We start from the raw sequence: 20,420 nt of genomic DNA, 5'->3' as shown, positions 1-20,420 counted from the left end.
CCCCAGATGTCCCCCAATGTCCCCAATGTCCCCCCAATCCCCCCAATGTCCCCAATGTCCCCAGTGTCCCCAATGTCCCCAATGTCCCCCCAATGTCCCCAATGTCCCCAATCCCCCCAATGTCCCCCAATGTCCCCCAATCCCCCCAGTGTCCCCAATGTCCCCAATCCCCCCAATGTCCCCAATGTCCCCAATGTCCCCCAATGTCCCCAATCCCCCCAATGTCCCCAATGTCCCCAATGTCCCCCAATGTCCCCAATGTCCCCCAATGTCCCCAATGTCCCCAATGTCCCCACTGTCCCCAGTGTCCCTCAGAAGTCCCAGATGTCCCCCAGCTCCCTCCGGCCGTGGCCGAGCCCCCTCAGGTGTCGCCGCTCGGAGCGTCCGGCCCGGCCCAGGAGCTGCACCCGCACCCAGCGGGGCCCGGGGGGGTCACCGGGGCCACCGGAACCATCAGCCAGGGGGTCACCGGGGCCACCGGGGCCACCGGACACTGGGGCCAGGGGGTCACTGTGGCCACCGGAACCATCAGCCAGGGGGTCACCACGTCCCGGGGCCAGGGGGTCACCGTGGTCACCAACAGCCGGCTCCAGGTGGTCACCGTGGCCACCACACCCCACCTGACCACCGGGGCTGTGGCCACCACTAGTCCTGCAGCCGCAGCCCCCGTGGCCACCAACCCCTTGACCATCACCCTCCAACTGGCCACCAACCCCACCCTGGTGGCCACCACCCCCTTGACCACCACCCCAGTGGCCACCAAACTCTTGACCACCAACCCCTTGACCACCACCCCTGCAGCCACAGCCCCCATGGCCACCACCACTCTCCAAGTGGCCACCACCCCCACCCTGGTGGCCACCAACCCCTTGACCACCACCCCAGTGACCACTGCTCTCTTGACCACCACTCTCCAAGTGGCCACCACCCCCTTGACCACCCCCCTCCAGCTGACCACCAACCCCATCCTGGTGGCCACCAACCCCTTGACCACCACCCCTGCAGCCACAGCCCTCATGGCCACCACCCCCTTGACCACCACCATCCTGGTAGCCACCAACACCTTGACCACCAACCCAATGACCACTGGGCTCTTGACCACCACTCTCCCAGTGGCCACCAACCCCATCCTGGTGGCCACCACCCCCTTGACCACCCCCCCAATGACCACCCCCCTCCTCCCCGCCGCCCCCCCAGCCCCCCCCTCCCTCGGTGGCCACCCTGAGCCCGCGCTTGCCCAGCGCCACCCGGGGCCGGCCCTGCTCCAGCGCGGCCAGCAGCGCGCAGGCCATGCAGCGCCCCCCGCTGGCCGCCGCCCCGCAGCGCCCGCACGCCCCCGGCGCCGCCCCCGCGCCCGGCGCCGCGCCCAGCGCCAGCCGCCGCCCCGAGTGCGCCAGCGCCGCCGCCGCCGCCGGCCGCGCCGCCTCCAGCTCCTTCAGCAGCGCCCGCGGGTGCCCGCGGAACGCCAGCGGCGCGTGCCGGCACTCGGCGCTGGCGTAGGGCAGCCCCCGGTAGTGGGCGTACAGCACAATCTCCTTCTGCGACGCGTGGCGCAGCGGCTTCAGGCGCGGCACCGCCGGGTCGGCGGGCTTGGCGGGGCGCCGGGCGGGCTTGGTTGGGTCTTTGGTGGGTTTGGTTGGGTCTTTGTTGGGTTTGGTTGGGGTATTGTTGGGTTTGGTTGGGTCTTTGTTGGGTTTGGTTGGGTTATTGTTGGGTTTGGTTGGGTTATTGTTGGGTTTGGTTGGGGTATTGTTGGGTTGGGTTGGGTCTTTGTTGGGTTTGGTTGGGTTTTTGCTGAGTTTCGTTGGGTCCTGGTTGAGTTTCGTTGGGTTATTTTTGAGTTTGGTTGGGTCCTCGTTGGGTTTGGTTGGGTTATTGTTGAGTTTCGTTGGGTTATCATTGAATTTCGTTGGGTTATTGTTGAGTACGGTTGGGTCATCGTTGTGTTTGGTTGAGTTCTCGTTGGGTTTCGTTGGGTCCTTGTTGGGTTTGGTTGACTTCTGGTTGGGTTTGGTTGGGTCCTTGTTGGGTTTGGTTGGGTCCTGGTTGGGTTTGGTTGAGTCCTGGTTGGGTTTGGTTGGGTTATTGTTGAATTTGGTTGGGCTCTCATTGGGCTTGGTTGGGTCTTTGTTGTGTTTGGTTGGGTCCTCATTGGGATTGGTTGACTCCTGGTTGGGTTTGGTTGACTCCTGGTTGGGTTTGGTTGGGTCCTGGTTGGGTTTGGTTGACTCCTGGTTGGGTTTGGATGGGTCCTCATTGGGATTGGTTGGGTCATTGTTGGGTTTTGTTGAGTCCTCGTTGGCTTTCGTTGGGTTCTCATTGAGTCTCGTTGGGTTCTCATTGAGTCTCGTTGGGTTCTCATTGAGTTTTGTTGGGTTCTCGTTGGGTTTTGTTGGGTTCTCGTTGGGTTTCGTTGGGTTCTCGTTGGGTTTCGTTGGGTTCTCATTGAGTTTTGTTGGGTTCTCGTTGGGTTTCGTTGGGTTCTCGTTGGGTTTCGTTGGGTTCTCATTGAGTTTTGTTGGGCTCTCATTGAGTTTTGTTGGGTTCTCGTTGGGTTTCGTTGGGTTCTCGTTGGGTTTCGTTGGGCTCTCATTGAGTCTCGTTGGGTTCTCGTTGGGTTTCGTTGGGTTCTCGTTGGGTTTCTTTGGGCTCTCATCGGCTTCCGTTGGGCCACTGGAGCTCACCGAACCTGGAGGAGCCTCCCTGGAGCTCCCGGTGGCCACACCGGCCTCATTGGTGGCCCCTGAGGTCTCACTGGTGGCCCCCGGGGCCCCGTTGGTGGCCCCGGTGGCCCCGTTGGTGGCCCCGGTGACCCCATTGGTGACCCCATTGGTGGCCCCCGAGGCCTCGTGGGCCGCGCGCCGCAGCCGCGCCACGTCGCCGCGCAGGAAATTCATCAGAACCGTCTCGGCCACGTCGTCGGCGTTGTGGCCTGGGGGGAGCGAGAGTGACCAGCGCTGACCACTGGTGACCAAAGGTGACCAGTAGTGACCACTGGTGACCATTGGTAACCAGCAGTGACCACTGATGACCAGCAGTGACCGCTGGTGACCAGCAATGACCACTGGTGACAATTGGTGACCAGCAGTGACCATTGGTGACCACTAATGACCACTGGTGACCACTGGTGACCAGTAGTGACCTGTAGTGACCACTGGTGACCAGTAGTGACCACTGGTGACCGGTGGTGGCCACTGGTGACCAGCAGTAGCCATTGATGACCAGCAGTGACCATCAGTGTCCATCAGAGACCACTGGTGACCACTGGTGACCAGCAGTGATCACTGGTGCCCACCAGTGACCATTGGTCACCAATTGGTTACCAGTCCCTCCCAGTATAACACAGAATAAACCAGTATAACCCAGTATAAGCTATCAATCCCAGCATAACCCAGTATAACCAGTATAACCAGTACTCACCAGTGGCTAACCAGTCAGCCCCCATCTCCCTGGCTCCTCTCTCCAGTGCCTGCCTCCGGAACACCCCGCACACCGTGCAGCGGCTCCGCCCGCCCAGTACAACCAGTATAACCCAGTATAACCAATCAATCCCAGTATAACCCAGTATAACCAGTATAACCAGTACTCACCAGTGGCTAACCAGTCAGCCCCCATTTCTTTAGCCCCTCTCTCCAGTGCCTGCCTCCGGAACACCCCGCACACCGTGCAGCGGCTCCGCCCGCCCAGTACAACCAGTATAACCCAGTATAACCGATCAATCCCAGTATAACCAGTACAAACCAGTATAACCAGTACTCACCAGTGGCTAACCAGTCGGCCCCCATCTCCTTGGCTCCCCTCTCCAGTGCCTGCCTCCGGAACACCCCGCACACCGTGCAGCGGCTCCGCCCGCCCAGCGCCGGCCCCAGCTCGTCCAGCGCCCGCCCGAACAGCTCCCGGTGCGACACCAGCAGGAGGGGGAGGGGCAGCGCCGCCCCCACCCCCCGCAGCACCCCCAGGGCCTGGTCCCGGTACCCCGAGATCCCCTCGTCCACGGCCAGCAGCGCCAGGCGCAGCCCCAGGCCCCGCTCCCGGTTCAGTTTCACCAATAAATGAGCCAGGACCGTGGAGTCTTTGCCCCCCGAGGCCGCCACGGCCACGCCCTGCCCGGCCCGGGGGGTCAGCGCCGGGTTCGGGGGCTGCAGCAGCGCCTGGAGCGTCTCGGCCTCGAAGGCGGCGAGGAAACAGCGGCGGCAGAACGGGCGGAGGGAGCGGGAGCGGAGCAGCGAGGAGGGGAGGGGACAGCGGCTGCAGCGCGGAGGGGACATGGCCTGGGGAGAAAAATGGGAAATAAATACAAATTGTGGGGTTGGGGAAGGGAAAAAACAGAATTAAACACAAATTGTGGGGTTGGACATGGCCTGGAGGGGAGAGAAAATGGAAAAAAATACAAATTGTGGGGTTGGACATGGCCTGGAGAGAAAAATCAGAAATAAATACAAATCTGGGGTTAGGGAGGGAAAAAACAGAATTAAACACAAATTGTGGGGTTGGAAGGGGAGAGAAATGGGATTAAATACAAATTGTGGGGTTGGGGAAGGGAAAAAACAGAATTAAATACAAATTGTGGGATTGGACATGGCCTGGAGAGAAAAATGGAAAAAAATACAAATTGTGGGGTTGGAAGGGGAGAGAAATGGGATTAAACACAAATTGTGGGGTTGGGAATGGCCTAGAGGGAAAAACAGAGTTAAATACAGATTGTGGGGTTAGAAGGGAAAAAACAGAATTAAATACAAATTGTGGGGTTGGGCATGGCCTGGAGAGAAAAATCAGAAATAAATACAAATTGTGGGAGAGAAGAATCAGAAATAAATACAAATTGTGGGGTTGGGGAAGGGCTGGAGGGAGCGGGGGCGGAGCAGCGAGGAGGGGAGGGGGCAGCGGCTGCAGCGCGGAGGAGACATGGCCTGGAGGGGAGAGAAAACAGAATTAAACACAAATTGTGGGGTTGGAAGGGGAGAGAAATGGGATTAAATACAAATTGTGGGGTTGGGGAAGGGAAAAAACAGAATTAAATACAAATTGTGGGATTGGACATGGACTGGAGAGAAAAATGGAAAAAAATACAAATTGTGGGGTTGGAAGGGGAGAGAAATGGGATTAAACACAAATTGTGGGGTTGGGAATGGCCTGGAGGGAAAAACAGAGTTAAATACAAATTGTGGGGTTGGAAGGGAAAAAACGGAATTAAATACAAATTGTGGGGTTGGACATGGCCTGGAGGGGGAAAAATGGAAAAAAATACAAATTGTGGGGTTGGGAATCGCCTGGAGAGAAAAATCAGAAATAAATACAAATTGTGGGAGAGAAAAATCAGAAATAAATACAAATTGTGGGGTTGGACATGGCCTGGAGGGGAAAATCAGAAATAAATACAAATCTGGGGTTAGGGAGGAAAAAAACGGAATTAAATACAAATTGTGGGATTGGGGAAGGCCTGGAGAAGAGAGAAAATAGAATAAAATATAAATTGTGGGGTTAGGGAAGGGAAAAAACAGAATAAAATACAAATTGTGGGGTTGGAAGGGAAAAAACGGAATAAAATACAAATTGTGGGGTTGGGAATCGCCTGGAGAGAAAAATCAGAAATAAATACAAATTGTGGGAGAGAAAAATCAGAAATAAATACAAATTGTGGGGTTGGAATGGAAAAAAACAGAATTAAACACAAATTGTGGGGTTGGACATGGCCTGGAAGGGAGAAAATGGAATTAATGAGAAATTGTGGGGTTGGAAGGGGAGAGAAACGGGAAAAAACCACAAATTGTGGGGTTAGGGAGGGCTGGAAGGGAAAAAACAGAATTAAACACAAATTGTGGGGTTGGGGGGGGCTGGAAGGGAAAAAACAAAATTAAACACAAATTGTGGGGTTAGGGGGGGCTGGAAGGGGTCGGGGTGGGGGAAATTGGGGGTAAAGGATGAAATCGGTGAGAAAATCGATCAGGGGTTTGAAAAATTCACTCAGGGCACCCAAAAGTTTCACTGGGGAAGAGGAAATCTCACTGGGAACCCCAAAATTCCACCTGGGAACCCCAAAAATTTATCTGAGATTGTCCAAAACCCACCTGGGGTCACCCAAATCCCACCTGGGGTCACCCAAAGTTCAGCTGGGAACCCCAAAATCCCACCTGGAATTATCCAAAATCCCCTGAAATGACCCAAAATTCCACCTGGGAACCCCAAAAATTTCTCTGAGATTGTCCAAAACCCACCTGGGATCACCCAAATCCACCCAGGATCACCCAAAATCCACCTGGAATGACCCAAAATTCCACCTGGGATCCCCAAAATCCACCTGGGATCACCCAAAGTTCACCTGGGAGCCCCAAATCCACCCAGGATCACCCAAAATCCACCTGGGATGACCCAAAATTCCACTTGGGAACCCCAAAACTTCAAAAAAAAAAAAAAAAAAAAAAAAAAAAATCCAAACTCCCCAAAACCACCCAGGATCACCCAAAATTCAACTGGGAACCCCAAAATCCACCTGGAATGACCCAAAATTCCACCTGGGACCCCCAAAATCCACCTGGGACCCCCAAAATTTCACCTGGGATCGCCCAAAACCCACCTGGGGTCACTCGAAGTTCACCTGGGAGCCCCAAAATTGAAGAAAAAAACTCCAAAATCTTCTGAAAAGTTCCCAAAATTCACTTGGGAAGCCCAAAAATCCACCTGGAATGAGCCAAAAATCCACCTGGGGTCACCCAAAGTTCACCTGGGAACCCCAAAATCCACCTGGGAACCCCCAAATCCCCAAATGGTCCCTCCCAAACCTCCAACCCCCCCCTCGGGACAGGAATGGTCCCGCCCAGACCCCCCCAAACCCCCCAAATCCCCAAAATGGTCTCGCCCAGACCCCCCAAATCCGGTCCAAACCCCCCAAAAATCCCCAAATGGTCCCTCCCACCCCTCCTAACCCCCCCCCGGGATAACAATGATCCCTCCCATCCCCCCTCAGCCTCCCAACCCCCCCCTCACCAAATGGTCTCTCCCAGACCCCCCAAATTCCCGAATTTCCCCCTCCCCCGCCCCCCCGTACTCGCGGTGGTCGCGCCGGCCGGGCCGCCTCAGGCCGCTCGTTTCCCGTCGTGCCTTGCGCGGGCACGGACCAATCAGCGCCGTCCTTTTCCCGCCTTAATCCCGCCTCAGCGGTTCTGACCAATCAGCGCGCGGCTTCCGGGTCCATCGGTCACCGCAGCCAATCAGCGCGCGGCTTCCGGGTTCAGCGCTCACCGCAGCCAATCAGCGCGCGGCTTCCGGGTCCATCGGTCACCGCAGCCAATCAGCGCGCGGCTTCCGGGTTCAGCGGTCACCGCAGCCAATCAGCGCGCGGCTTCCGGGTCCATCGGTCACCGCAGCCAATCAGCGCGCGGCTTCCGGGTTTGCTGGCGCTGCCGCAGCCAATCAGCGCGCGGCGCACTCAGCCAATCAGCGCGAGCTGTGGGCGGGGTTTAAGGGTATTGAGGCCACGCCCACGGAATCTTAAAGGGGCCGCGATCCAAAAAAAAGAGGGCGGGGCTTAAAGGTTTATTAAAAGAGGAACTCGCTGGGGGATGGGCGGGGGTTGTTGGGAAGGGGCGTGGCCACAGCGGGAGCCCCGAAATTGGGAAGTTTTGGCGGCTTTGGGAGGTGTCACGTGGCCCCTCCCCCACCGCCGCCATGGACCCCCCCGGGACCCTCGGCCTCCTCCTGCTGCTGCTCGGTGAGGCTCCTCCCCCACCCCGGGGGGGTCCTTCCCCCCCCTCCCCCACCCTGCGGGACCCCCCCCGCCCCTCCCCCAAAAGCAGAAGTGGCCGGGCGGGGGTGGGGGAGGGGAACGGCGCAGAAATTGGGGGGACTCGGCCCCTCCCCCACCCCCTGGGGACCCCCCCGAGCCCCTCCCCCCACCCTGAGGGACCCCTCCCCCATTTTTGGGGGTCCTGCTCCGCCCCTCCCCCACCCCAAGCTTCGCCCTTGTGCCCCACCCCCCATTTCCCTGCTCTGCAGCCCCTCCCCCACCCCGCTGAAAGGTGGGGGAGGGGCTCATGGGGGAGGGGCTCATGGGGGAGGGGCTAACCCGGCCCCACCCCCACCCCCCCCGTTCATTTCCGGCCCCAGGAGCGGCGACAGCTCAGCAAGGTGAGGCCCCTCCCCCGCCCGGGGGTGACGTCACGATGGGGGGGGTCAAAGGTCACGGGGAGGTCACGAGGTCACCCCTCCCCCGCCTTTTCCAGAATGTTCCGGCTGCCTGCCGGGGGCGGGGCCGATCGCGGCGCTCGTCACCGCTGACGTCATCATGACGCTGCTGATCGCGGGCGGAGCCTATTGGCTGGCGGGGCGGGGCCGCCGAGGTGGGCGGGGCCACGGGGGAGGGGCCTTTGTGGGCGTGGCCAATGGGGAGGGGCCGTTTGTGGGCGTGGCCAATGGGTGTGACCGTTTGTGGGCGTGGCCAATGGGGTGTGACCGTTTGTGGGCGTGGCCAATGGGTGTGACCGTTTGTGGGCGGGGCCAAAGGGGAGAGGCCGTTTGTGGGCGTGGCCAATGGGGAGGGGCCGTTTGTGGGCGTGGCCAATGGGGTGTGGCCGTTTGTGGGCGTGGTCAAAGGGGAGGGGCAGTTTGTGGGCGTGGCCAAATTTTGGATCAGGAGGGGCGTGGCCAAAATTAGAAGGTCCTGGGGGGGTCACTGGGGTTACTGGGAGTCACTGGGAGGGCACTGCGGGTTACTGGGGGTTACTGGGAAGGCACTGGGGGTTACTGGGAGGACACTGGGTGTTACTGTTAGGGCACTGTGGTTACTGGGGGTTACCGGGAGCACTGCGGGTTACTGGGAATGCACTGCGGGTTACTGGGTGTTACTGGGAGGGCACTGCGGGTTACTGGGGGTTACTGGGAAGGCACTGGGGGTTACTGGGAGCACTGGGAGGGCACTGGGGGTTACTGGGGGTTATTGGGCTGCTCCTGGGAAGGCACTGGGAGGGTACTGGGTGTTACTGGGAGGGTACTGGGTGTTACTGGGAGGGCACTGGGTGTTGCTGGGAGGGCACTGTGGTTACTGGGGGTTACCGGGAGCACTGGGGGTTACTGGGAATGCACTGGGAGTTACTGGGAGAACACTGGGAGGGCACTGGGGGTTACTGGGGGTTACCGGGGCGCTGGGACAGGTGGGCGTGGCTCGGAGCGCGGTGGGCGTGGCTCGGAGCGCGGTGGGCGTGGCTCGGAGCGCGGTGGGCGTGGCTCGCAGCGCGGTGGGCGTGGCCCCGCTGACCCGGCCCCGCCCCCAGCCCCGGCCCGGCCCCGCCCCCCGGAGCCCGACTCGCACTACCAGGAGCTGCAGGGCGCGCGCGCGGATCTCTACAGCGAGCTGAAGCGCTGAGCGCCCCTCCCCCACTCACTGCCAACATTAAAGCGCTTTTCCAGTTCATTTTCGCCCGTTTCGCGCCGATTTCACCCCAAATCCGCGTCCGGTTTTTATCACGGGGGTGGGTGCCGTCGCGCCGAGTGACGTCACTGCGGCGCGCCGGAAGCGCCCCTCAGGCGGGCGGAAGTGACGCGGCAGCGCTCAGCCATGGCGGCGGCGGCGCCCCCGGGAGCGGCCGGGCCGGGAATGGCGGCGGGAGCCGCGGCCGGGCCCGCGGTGATGGCGGCGGGACCCGCGGCGGTGGCGGGAGGCGGCGGCGCCGCGGCCAAGAGCGGCGAGGAGCGGCTGAAGGAGATGGAGGCGGAGATGGCGCTGTGAGGGGAACGGAGCGGCGCGGGCGGCATGGCGGCCGGGGGGCGGGCCGGGGCCGGGAGGGGCTGGGGTTACCATGGTAACGGGGCGGGGCCGGGAGGGGCTGGGGTTACCATGGTAACGGGGCGGGGCCTGGGGGGGGGGTCATGTGGTTACCATGGTAACGGGGCGAGGCCTGGAAGGGGCGGGGCCGGGAGGGGGTCCGGGGTTGCCATGGAAACGAAGGGTGGGGCTTAAAAGTGGGGTCTGGTGCTGCCATGGCAACGGGGCGGGCCTGGAAGGGGAAGTCTGGGGTTGCCATGGCAACGGGGGGCGGGGCTTGGGAGGGAGGGGTGATCTGCGGTTGCTGTGGCAACGGGGGGCGGGACTTGCGGGGGTGTCTGTGGGTTGCCATGGTAATGGGGGTGGAACCTGAGGGTTGTCGTGGTAACGGGGGCGGGGCTTGAGTTTACTGAGGGGTCACCAGTCTGTACTGGTCTGTACTGGTTCATACTGGTCCGTACTGGTCTATGCTGGTCCATGCTGGTCCATACTGGTCCGTACTGGTCCATACTGGTCTGTACTGGTCCATACTGGTCCGTACTGGTCTATGCTGGTCCATGCTGGTCCATACTGGTCTGTACTGGTCCATACTGGTCCGTACTGGTCCGTACTGGTCTATGCTGGTCCATACTGGTCCGTACTGGTCCGTACTGGTCCGTACTGGTCCATACTGGTCCGTACCGGTCCTTACTGGTCCATACTGGTCTGTACTGGTCCATACTGGTCCATACTGGTCCGTACTGGTCCGTACTGGTCCTTACTGGTCCATACTGGTCTGTACTGGTCCTTACTGGTTCGTACTGGTCCATACTGGTCTGTGCTGGTCCATACTGGTCCATACTGGTCCATACTGGTCTGTACTGGTTCATACCGGTCTGTACTGGTCCATACTGGTTTGTACTGGTCCGTGCTGGTCCGTACTGGTCTGTACTGGTTCATACCGGTCTGTGCTGGTCCATACTGGTCTGTGCTGGTCCATACTGGTCCGTACTGGTCCTTACTGGTTCGTACTGGTGCAGGTTCGAGCAGGAGGTGCTGGGGGCTCCTGGCCCCGCCCCCGGGGAGCCGCTGGCCCCGCCCCCCGTGCTGAGGCCGATCATCGCCACCAACACCTACCAGCAGGTGTGGCACCTGTGTGTCACCTCTGTGTCACCTGTGTCACCTGTGTGACCTGTGTGTGTCACTGTCACCTGTGTCACCTGTGTGTCACCTGTGTGTCACCTGTGTCACCTGTGTCACCTGTGTCACCAAATGGCACCTGTGGCACCTGTGTAACCTGTGTGTCATCTCTGTCACCTGTGTCACCTGGCTGTCACCTGTGTCACCTCTGTCACCTGTGTGTCATCTGTGTGTCACCTGTGTCACCTGTGTCACCTGTGTGTCACCTCTGTGTCACCTCTGTGTGTCACCTGTGTGTGTGTCACCTGAGTGTCTGTCACCTGTGTCACCTGTGTCACCTGAGTGTGTGTGTCACCTGTGTCACCTGTGTGTGTCATCTGTGTCACCAATGTCACCTGTGTCACCTGTGTCACCTGTGTGTGTCACCTGAGTGTCTGTCACCTGTGTCACCTGTGTGTGTAACCTGTGTTACCTGTGTCACCTGTGTCACCTGAGTGTGTCACCTGAGTGCCACCTGTGTCACCTGTGTCATTTATGCCACGTGAGTGTCACCTCAGTGTCACCTGAGTGTACCCAGTGTCCCCTCTGTCCCCAATGTCCCTCTGTCCATCTGTCCCTCTGTCCAGCAGTCTCTCTGTCCGTCTGTCCCTCTCTGTCCGTCTGTCCCAGCTCCAGCAGTCCCTCTGTCTGTCTGTCCCTCACAGTCTGTCTGTCTGTCTGTCCGTCCCAGGTCCAGCAGTCTGTCTGTCCGTCTGTCCCTCTCTGTCCGTCTGTCTGTCCCAGGTCCAGCAGTCCCTCTATCTGTCCCTCACAGTCTGTCTGTCTGTCTGTCCGTCTGTCTGTCCCAAGTCCAGCAGTCTGTCTGTCTGTCTGTCTCTCACAGTCTGTCTGTCTGTCCGTCCCAGCTCCAGCAGTCCCTCTGTCTGTCTGTCCCTCACTGTCTGTCTGTCTGTCCCAGGTCCAGCAGTCAGTCTGTCCGTCTGTCCCTCACAGTCTGTCCGTCTGTCTGTCCCAGGTCCAGCAGTCTGTCTGTCTGTCCCTCACAGTCTGTCTGTCTGTCTGTCCCAGGTCCAGCAGTCTGTCTGTCTGTCCCTCACAGTCTGTCTGTCTGTCTGTCCCAGGTCCAGCAGTCAGTCTGTCTGTCTGTCTGTCCCAGGTCCAGCAGTCTGTCTGTCTGTCTGTCCCTCACAGTCTGTCTGTCTGTCCCTCACAGTCCGTCTGTCTGTCCCAGGTCCAGCAGTCCCTCGAGGCTCGCGCCGCCGCCGCCGCCACCGTCCCCCCCCTGGGGACGCCCCCGGTGCCGTTCGTGGGGCCAGGTGGGTGTCACTGCTGTCCCCGATGTCCCCAAATGTCCCCAAATGTCCCCAAATGTCCCCAGATCCCCCAAATGTCCCCAAATGTCCCCAAATGTCCCCAAGTGTCCCAAATGTCCCCAATGTCCCCAAATGTCCCCCAATGTCCCCAATGTCCCCAAATGTCCTCAGTGTCCCCAATCCACCAATGTCCCCAAATGTCCCATTAACCAATGTCCCCAATGTCCCCAGATGTCCCCAAATGTCCACAAATGTCCCCTGGTGTCCCCAAATGTCCCCTGCTGTCCCCTGGTGTTCCCTGGGGTCCCCTGGGTGTCACCTCTGTCCCCTGGTGTCACTGCTGTCCCCTGCTGTCCCCAAGCCGTGTCCCTGTCCCAGCAGTGTCCCCTGTCCCCAACCCCAGTGTCCCCTGCTGTCATTGCTGTCCCCTCAGTGTCCCTCAGTGACCCCTCAGTGTCCCTACTGTCCCCAAATGTCCCCAGATGTCCCCTCTGTCCCCTCAGTGTCCCCTCAGTGTCCCCAAGCTGTGTCCCTGTCCCTCCTGTCCCCTCAGTGTCCCTCAGTGACCCCTCAGTGTCCCCTGGTGTCACTGCTGTCCCTGCTGTCCCCTCAGTGTCCCCTCAGTGACCCCTCAGTGTCCCCTCAGTGTCCCCTCAGTGTCCCCTCAGTGACCCCTCAGTGACCCCTCAGTGTCCCTCCGGTCCCCTCAGTGCCCCTCAGTGTCCCCTCAGTGTCCCTGCTGTCCCCTCAGTGACCCCTCAGTGACCCCTCAGTGTCCCTGCTGTCCCCTGGTGTCACTGCTGTCCCCACTGTCCCTACCTGTCCCTCAGTGTCCCCTCAGTGTCCCTGCTGTCCCCTCAGTGTCCCCTCAGTGTCCCCTGGTGTCACTGCTGTCCCCACTGTCCCCTCCTGTCCCTCAGTGTCCCCTCAGTGTCCCTGCAATGTCCCCTCAGTGTCCCTCAGTGTCCCCTCAGTGACCCTCAGTGTCCTTGCTGTCCTTGTCCCCTCAGTGTCCCCTCAGAGGTCGCCCATCCTGCGCCCGGCGTTCGTGCCACACGTGCTGCAGAGACCCGGTGAGGGACTGGGGACACTGGGGGGATATACTGGGGATACTGGGGATACTGGGGGGATATACTGGGGATACTGGGGGAACTGGGGGGATATACTGGGGATACTGGGGACACTGGGGGGATATACTGGGGATACTGGGGGGATATACTGGGGATACTGGGGATACTGGGGACACTGGGGATACTGGGGATACTGGGGATACTGGGGATACTGGGGACACTGGGGATACTGGGGATACTGGGGATACTGGGGGGACTGGGGGTACTGGGGACACTGGGGACACTGGGGATACTGGGGATACTGGGGACACTGGGGATACTGGGGGGACTGGGGATACTGGGGATACTGGGGATACTGGGGATACTGGGGGGGACTGGGGACACTGAGGGGATGGACTGGGGACACTGGGGATACTGGGGATACTGGGGGGACTGGGGGTACTGGGGGTACTGGGGATACTGGGGGGACACGGGGGATACTGGGGGGGACTGGGGAATTGGGGACACTGGGGATACTGGGGGGACTGGGGACACTGGGGACACTGGGGACACTGGGGATACTGGGGATACTGGGGTTTGGTGGCACTGGTGATACTGGGAGCACTGCTGGCAGCGGTGATACTGGGAGCACTGGGGGGACACTGGTGGCACTGGTGGCACTGGGAGCGCTGGGGGGATACTGGTTAAACTGGGAGCACTGGTGGCACTGTTTGGGTTGGTGACACTGGTGATACTGGTGATACTGGGAGCACTGGGGGGACACTGGTGGCACTGGTGGCACTGGTGATACTGGGAGCACTGGGGGGACACTGGTGGCACTGGTGGCACTGGTGATACTGGGAGCACTGGGGGGACACTGGTTATACTAGTCATACTGGGAGGACACTGGGAGCACTGGTTATACTGGGAGCACTGGTGGCACTGGTAGCACTGGGTATACTGGTTATACTGGGAGGACACTGGTGGCACTGGTTATACTGGGAGCACTGGTTATACTGGGAGCACTGGTGGCACTGGTGGCACTGGTGGCACTGGTTATACTGGTCGTACTGGGAGCACTGGTGGCACTGGTTATACTGGGAGCACTGGTGGCACTGGGAGCACTGGTGGCACTGGTCATACTGGGAGGACACTGGGAGCACTGGTTATACTGGTTATACTGGGAGCACTGGTGGCACTGGGAGCACTGGTGGCACTGGTTATACTGGTTATACTGGGAGGACACTGGTGGCACTGGTGGCACTGGTTATACTGGTCATACTGGGAGCTACTGGTGGCACTGGTTATACTGGTTATACTGGTTATACTGGGAGCACTGGTTATACTGGTTATACTGGTGGCACTGGTGGCCCTGCTGACCCCGTGTCCCCCCCTGTCCCAGCCGGGCCCCGCCCCCCGCTGTCCCTGCGCCCCCCCCCCGGGGCCATGGTGGGGGTGGGGGTGGGGGTGGGGGTGGGGCCGCCCCTGGGCGCCCCCCCCGCCCCCCCCCCCTGCTGCTCGCCCCTCCCCCACTGCAGAGACCCCCCCCCACCCCCCTGGGGGCAGCGATGGGGGGAGCGATGAGAGCGGCCAGCCCGGTGAGAGGGGAACTGGGTGGGAACTGGGAGGGACTGGGAGGGACTGGGAGGGGAGGGGGGGGGACTGGGAGGGACTGGGAGGGACTGGGAGGGACTGGGGGGGGCAATGGGGGGACTGGGAGGGACTGGGGGGAAAATGGGGGGGACTGGGAGAGACTGGGAGGGGAGTGGGATGGACTGGGGGGGAACTGGGAGGGACTGGGGGGGACTGGGGGGGACTGGGTGGAAACTGGGACTGGGAGGGGACTGGGAGGGACTTGGAGGGACTGGGAGGGACTGGGGGGAGCTGGGAGGGGACTGGGATAAACTGGGAGGGACTGGAATAAACTGGGAGGGACTGGGATGAACTGGTTTGTACTGGGAGGGTTTTGGGGCGATTTTGGGGCACAAATTTGGGGTTTTTGCCGTTTCCCCTCCCCCACCCCCCGCTGACCCCCCTTTGTTCCCGCAGGCGGGGGGGGGAGGGGCGCCCGTGCCCGCCCTGCCCCCGGCGCCCGCGGGGCCCCGCGCCCCTCCCCCCCCGGGGCCCCCCAAGCCCACCCCCCCCGTCATCCAGGCCGCGCCCACCGTCTACCCCGCCCCCCCCCGGCGCCCCCCGGTGAGCAAAGTGTCCCCAAGTGTCACCAAATGTCACCTGGGACCCCAAAATGTCCCAAAATGTCCCAAAAACTTCACCTGGGGTCCCCAAAATGTCCCCAAATGGCACCAGGTGTCACCTGGGACCCCAAAAATGTCCCCAAGTGTCCCCAAAATGTCACCTGGGACCCCAAAAATGTCCCCAAGTGTCCCCAGGTGTCCCCAAAATGTCTCCAAGTGTCCCAAAAATGTCCCCAGGTGTCCCCAAGGTGTCCCCAAAGTGTCACCTGGGGTCCCCAAAATGGCCCCAAATGGCCCCAAGTGTCACCAAATGGCCCCAAATGTCACCTGGGACCCCAAAGTGTCACCAAAGTGTCTCCCAAGTGTCACCTGGGACCCCAAAATGTCCCAAAATATCCCAAAAACTTCACCTGGGGTCCCCAAAATGGCCCCAAATGTCCCCAAAGTGTCACCAAAGTGTCACCAGGTGTCCCAAAAATGTCCCAAAATATCCCAAAAACTTCACCTGGGATCCCCAAAATGGCCCCAAATGGCACCAGGTGTCACCTGGGGTCCAAAAAATGTCCCCAGGTGTCCCCAAATGTCACCTGGGACCCCAAAAATGTCCCCAAGTGTCCCCAAGTGTCCCCAAAATGTCTCCAAGTGTCCCAAAAATGTCCCCAGGTGTCCCCAAGGTGTCCCCAAGTATCACCTGGGGTCCCCAAAATGGCCCCAAATGGCCCCAAGTGTCACCAAATGGCCCCAAATTTCACCTGGGACCCCAAAGTGTCACCAAAGTGTCTCCCAAGTGTCACCTGGGACCCCAAAATGTCCCAAAATATCCCAAAAACTTCACCTGGGGTCCCCAAAATGTCCCCAAATGGCACCAGGTGTCACCTGGGGTCCCAAAAATGTCCCAAAGTGTCACCAAAGTGTCCCCAAAAATGTCCCGCAAGTGTCCCCAAGTGTCACCTGGGGTCCCAAAAATGTCCCAAAATATCCCAAAAACTTCACCTGGGATCCCCAAAATGTCCCCAGGTGTCCCCAAATGTCACCTGGGACCCCAAAAATGTCCCCAAAATGTCCCCAAGTGTCCCCAAAATGTCCCCAAGTGTCCCCAAAAATGTCCCCAGGTATCCCCAAGGTGTCCCCAAGTGTCACCTGGGGTCCCCAAAATGGCCCCAAATGTCCCCAGGTGTCACCAAATGTCCCCAAGTCTCACCAAGTGTCACCAAAGTGTCACCAAATGTCACCTGGGACCCCAAAAATGTCACCAAATGTCACCTGGGACCCCAAAAATGTCCCCAAGTGTCCCAAAAATGTCCCCAGGTGTCCCCAAAATGTCTCCAAGTGTCCCAAAAATGTCCCCAAGTGTCCCCAAAAATGTCCCCAAAGTGTCACCAAATGTCACCTGGGACCCCAAAAATGTCCCAAAATGTCACCAAAGTGTCACCAAGTGTCCCAAAAATGGCCCCAAGTGTCCCAAAAATGGCCCCAAGGGTCCCAAAAATGTCACCAAGTATCACCAAAGTGTCCCCAGGTGTCACCAAATGGCACCTGGGGTCCCCAAAATGTCCCCAAATGGCACCAAAATGTCCCCAAGTGTCACCAAGGTGTCCCCAAAATGTCACCTGGGGTCCCCAGAAATGGCCCCAAATGTCACCTGGGACTCCCCCAATGTCCCCAAATGTTCCTGGGACCCCAAAATGTTCACAAATGTCCCCAAATGTCTCTGGGACCCCAAAAATGTCCCCAAATGTCCCAGGGACCCCCCAGTGTCCCCCCTCTACCCCCTCCCCCTCTAACCCCGCCCCTTTGGCCCCTCCCCCAGGAGGAGGCCCCGCCCCCCCGGGCCCCGCCCCCCGAGGAGCCCCGGATCGGGCCCAGCCTGCCGGCCCCGCCCCCCGCCATGGCCACGCCCCCTCCGGAGCCGCGCCCCGGCCCCGCCCACCTGGCGCCGGCGCCACGCCCCCTGCGGAGGCCACGCCCACAGGAGCCGCCCTTCCCCGTGCCTGAGGTGGGCGGGGCTTAAAGGGGCGTGGGCTCTGGGTGATTGACAGGTGTCCATGGCAGTGGGCGGGGCCTGCGGGAAAGGGGCGGAGCCTCCAAATTCAGGGGGTTCCTTCAGCGTGGGCGTGGCTGGATGGGAGGGGGCGTGTCCTGTGTGATTGACAGGTGTCCATCCAGCAGGGAAAGGGGGCGGGGCTTCCCAATCCGGGTGTTTCTGTTGGGTGGGCGTGGCTACGGTGAGGTGTGTCCCAGTGATTGACAGGTGCCAATCAAGGAGAGAAAAGAGGGCGGGGCCTCCAAATTTGGGGGTTCCTGGCTGGGTGGGCGTGGCCACGGTGTGTGGGTGGCGTGTCCTGGGTGATTGACAGGTGTCCATCAAGGAGAGACAAGAGGGCGGGGCCTCCAAATTTGGGGGTTCCTGGCTGGGTGGGCGTGTCCAAGGGGGAGTGGGCGTGGCCACGGTGTGTGTGTGGGTGTGTCCTGGGTGATTGACAGGTGCCCATCAAACAGGATCACGGCTGTGAGAAAGGGGGCGGAGCCTCCATGGTTTTATTCCCTCGCTGGGTGGGCGTGGCTGCAGCCGGGTGGGCGTGTCCAAGGGGGAGTGGGCGTGTCCCGGGCGGTGATTGACAGCTCCTGGCGCAGGTGGGGGCGGAACCGGCGGCCGAGGACAAGCGCAAGGGGAGGGGGGAGCGGCTCAAGCGCTGCATCCGCACGGCGGCCGGGAGCAGCTGGGAGGACCCCAGCCTGCTGGAGTGGGACGCTGGTACGGACTGGGGGGACTGGGAGGGACTGGGAGGGACTGGGAGGGACTGGGGGGGGACTGGGATAAACTGGGGAAGGACTGGGGGAGGATTGGGGGGTACTGGGATGGACTGGGGAGGGACTGGGGGGACTGGGATAAACTGGGGAGGGACTGAGGGAGGATTGGGAGGGACTGGGAGGGGATTGGGATAAACTGGGGAGGGACTGGGAGGGGATTGGGATAAACTGGGGAGGGACTGGGATGGACTGGGATAAACTGGGGAGCGACTGGGGGAGGACTGGGAGGGACTGGGGAGGGACTGGGAGGGACTGGGGGCACTGGGGAGGGACTGAGATAAACTGGGATAAACTGGGGAAGGACTGGGGGAGGATTGGGGGGTACTGGGATGGACTGGGGAGGGACTGGGAGGGACTGGGGGCACTGGGGAGGGACTGGGGGGACTGGGATAAACTGAGGAGGGACTGAGGGAGGATTGGGAGGGACTGGGAGGGGATTGGGATAAACTGGGGAGGGACTGGGGGGGACTGGGGGCACTGGGGAGGGACTGGGAGGGACTGGGAGGGACTGGGAGGAGATGAGGATAAACTGGGGGGGCGGATTGGGATAAACTGGGAGGGACTGGGAGGGGATTGGGAAATAGTGGGATGGACTGAGGGGGGATGGGAGGGAATTGGGAGGGACTGGGGGGGATTGGGATAAACTGGGTGGGGATTGGAAGGAACTGGGATGGACTGGGGGGAACTGGTAGGGAACTGGTAGGGAACTGTGAGGGACTGGAAGGGGATTGAGGAGGGACTGGGAGGGGATTGGGAGGGGACTGGGATAAACTGGGAGGGGACTGGGAGGGACTGTAGCATCTCCCAATGAATTCTGGGGTGACCCCAGGCGTGCCAACGACCCCCTAACCCCGAAACGACCCAAAATCTCCGTTTTCCGCCCCGGTCCAGACGATTTCCGCATCTTCTGCGGCGACCTGGGCAACGAGGTGAACGACGAGACGCTGGGCCGGGCGTTCGGGCGCTTCCCCTCCTTCCTCAAGGCCAAGGTGATCCGGGACAAGCGCTCGGGCAAGACCAAGGGCTACGGGTTCGTGTCCTTCAAGGACCCCAACGACTACGTGAGGGCCATGAGGGAGATGAACGGTGAGACTGGGGACACTGGGGACATTGGGGACATTGGGGACATTGGGGACACTGGGGACATTGGGGACATTGGGGGGATTGGGGACACTGGGGACATTGGGGGGATTGGGGGGATTGGGGACATTGGGGACATTGGGGACATTGGGGACATTGGGGACATTGGGGGACATTGGGGGGATTGGGGACATTGGGGACATTGGGGACATTGGGGGGATTGGGGACATTGGGGGACATTGGGGACATTGGGGGGATTGGGGACATTGGGGACATTGGGGGACATTGGGGACATTGGGGGACATTGGGGACATTGGGGGGATTGGGGGAACCTCGGGGATCCTCAACCTCCCAGTCCCTCCCAGTCCCCCCCAGTCCCCCCCAGTGCCCCCCAGTCCCTCCCAGTGCCCTCCCAGTCCCCCCCAGTCCCTCCCAGTGCCCCCCAGTCCTCCCAGTGCTCCCAGTAACCCCAGTTCCCAGGGAAGTACGTGGGCTCCCGGCCCATCAAGCTGCGCAAGAGCCAATGGAAGGATCGGAACCTGGAGGTCGTGAGGCGCAAACAGCGCGAGAAGAAGAAACTGGGGCTGAGATAACCCGGACTGGGACGGACTGGGAGGCACTGGGAGGCACTGGGAGGGAACTGGGAAGGACTGGGACGGTAATAAATGTGAATTGAGGGCAGCGTGGCAGCATTGGGTGTGACTGGGAAGGACTGGGAGCAACTGGGAGGGAACTGGGATGGAACTGGGAGGGAACTGGGATAAACTGGGATGGAATCGGGAAGGACCTGGAATGGATTGGGAGTGACTGGAACAAACTGGGAGCAACTGGGAGGGAACTGAGAAGGAACTGGGAGTAGATTGGGAGAGCACTGGGATGGACTGGGAGAGGCAGGGCATGAACTGGGAGGGATTTGGACAAACTGGGAGGGACTGGGATGAACTGGGAGGAATTTGGACAAACTGGGATGGACTGGGATGAACTGGGAGGGACTGGGATGAACTGGGAAGGAATTAGGAGGAGTTCAGGGGGAACTGGGAAGGATAAGAGCAAACTGGGAAGGACTGAGACAAACTGGACTGGTTTGCACTGGTTT

At 60.4% G+C, this 20,420-nt stretch overlaps 3 protein-coding genes across 3 annotated transcripts in view; 2 read left to right on the top strand and 1 right to left on the bottom strand.

Annotated features, from left to right (window-relative positions):
- Positions 1 to 361: 361 nt before the first annotated feature.
- On the bottom strand, positions 362 to 7,269 carry CTU1 (cytosolic thiouridylase subunit 1). The gene is made up of 6 exons (XM_056510830.1): positions 7,046 to 7,269; positions 6,575 to 6,678; positions 3,761 to 4,271; positions 2,826 to 2,932; positions 1,221 to 1,589; positions 362 to 1,063 (listed from the first exon to the last, which is right to left on the bottom strand). Exons 3-6 carry the CDS (start codon positions 4,266 to 4,268, stop codon positions 362 to 364), a joined length of 1,686 nt encoding a protein of 561 aa, XP_056366805.1. The 5' UTR covers positions 4,269 to 4,271; positions 6,575 to 6,678; positions 7,046 to 7,269.
- Positions 7,270 to 7,504: 235 nt separating this feature from the next.
- On the top strand, positions 7,505 to 9,406 carry TYROBP (transmembrane immune signaling adaptor TYROBP). Its single transcript, XM_056510415.1, has 4 exons — positions 7,505 to 7,708; positions 8,104 to 8,124; positions 8,220 to 8,336; positions 9,267 to 9,406. The coding sequence occupies exons 1-4, from the start codon at positions 7,666 to 7,668 to the stop codon at positions 9,356 to 9,358; spliced, it is 273 nt and encodes a 90-aa protein (XP_056366390.1). The 5' UTR covers positions 7,505 to 7,665; the 3' UTR covers positions 9,359 to 9,406.
- A 102-nt stretch (positions 9,407 to 9,508) lies between these two features.
- RBM42 (RNA binding motif protein 42) overlaps positions 9,509 to 20,420 on the top strand; it is a 31,289-nt gene continuing 20,377 nt past the window's right edge. Inside the window, 11 exon segments of the mRNA XM_056510442.1 lie at positions 9,509 to 9,717; positions 10,777 to 10,879; positions 12,108 to 12,192; positions 13,200 to 13,262; positions 14,641 to 14,753; positions 14,756 to 14,836; positions 15,288 to 15,434; positions 17,244 to 17,429; positions 18,068 to 18,188; positions 19,136 to 19,330; positions 19,805 to 19,982. Of these exon segments, the coding sequence (XP_056366417.1) occupies positions 9,551 to 9,717; positions 10,777 to 10,879; positions 12,108 to 12,192; positions 13,200 to 13,262; positions 14,641 to 14,753; positions 14,756 to 14,836; positions 15,288 to 15,434; positions 17,244 to 17,429; positions 18,068 to 18,188; positions 19,136 to 19,330; positions 19,805 to 19,917 (1,374 nt within the window). The 5' untranslated portion in view covers positions 9,509 to 9,550 and the 3' untranslated portion in view covers positions 19,918 to 19,982.

The sequence above is a fragment of the Oenanthe melanoleuca genome, chromosome 25 (genome assembly GCF_029582105.1).
Source record: "Oenanthe melanoleuca isolate GR-GAL-2019-014 chromosome 25, OMel1.0, whole genome shotgun sequence".
In the NCBI taxonomy this organism is placed as follows: Eukaryota; Metazoa; Chordata; class Aves; order Passeriformes; family Muscicapidae; genus Oenanthe; species Oenanthe melanoleuca.
This window is presented reverse-complemented; position numbering and strand designations above follow the sequence as displayed.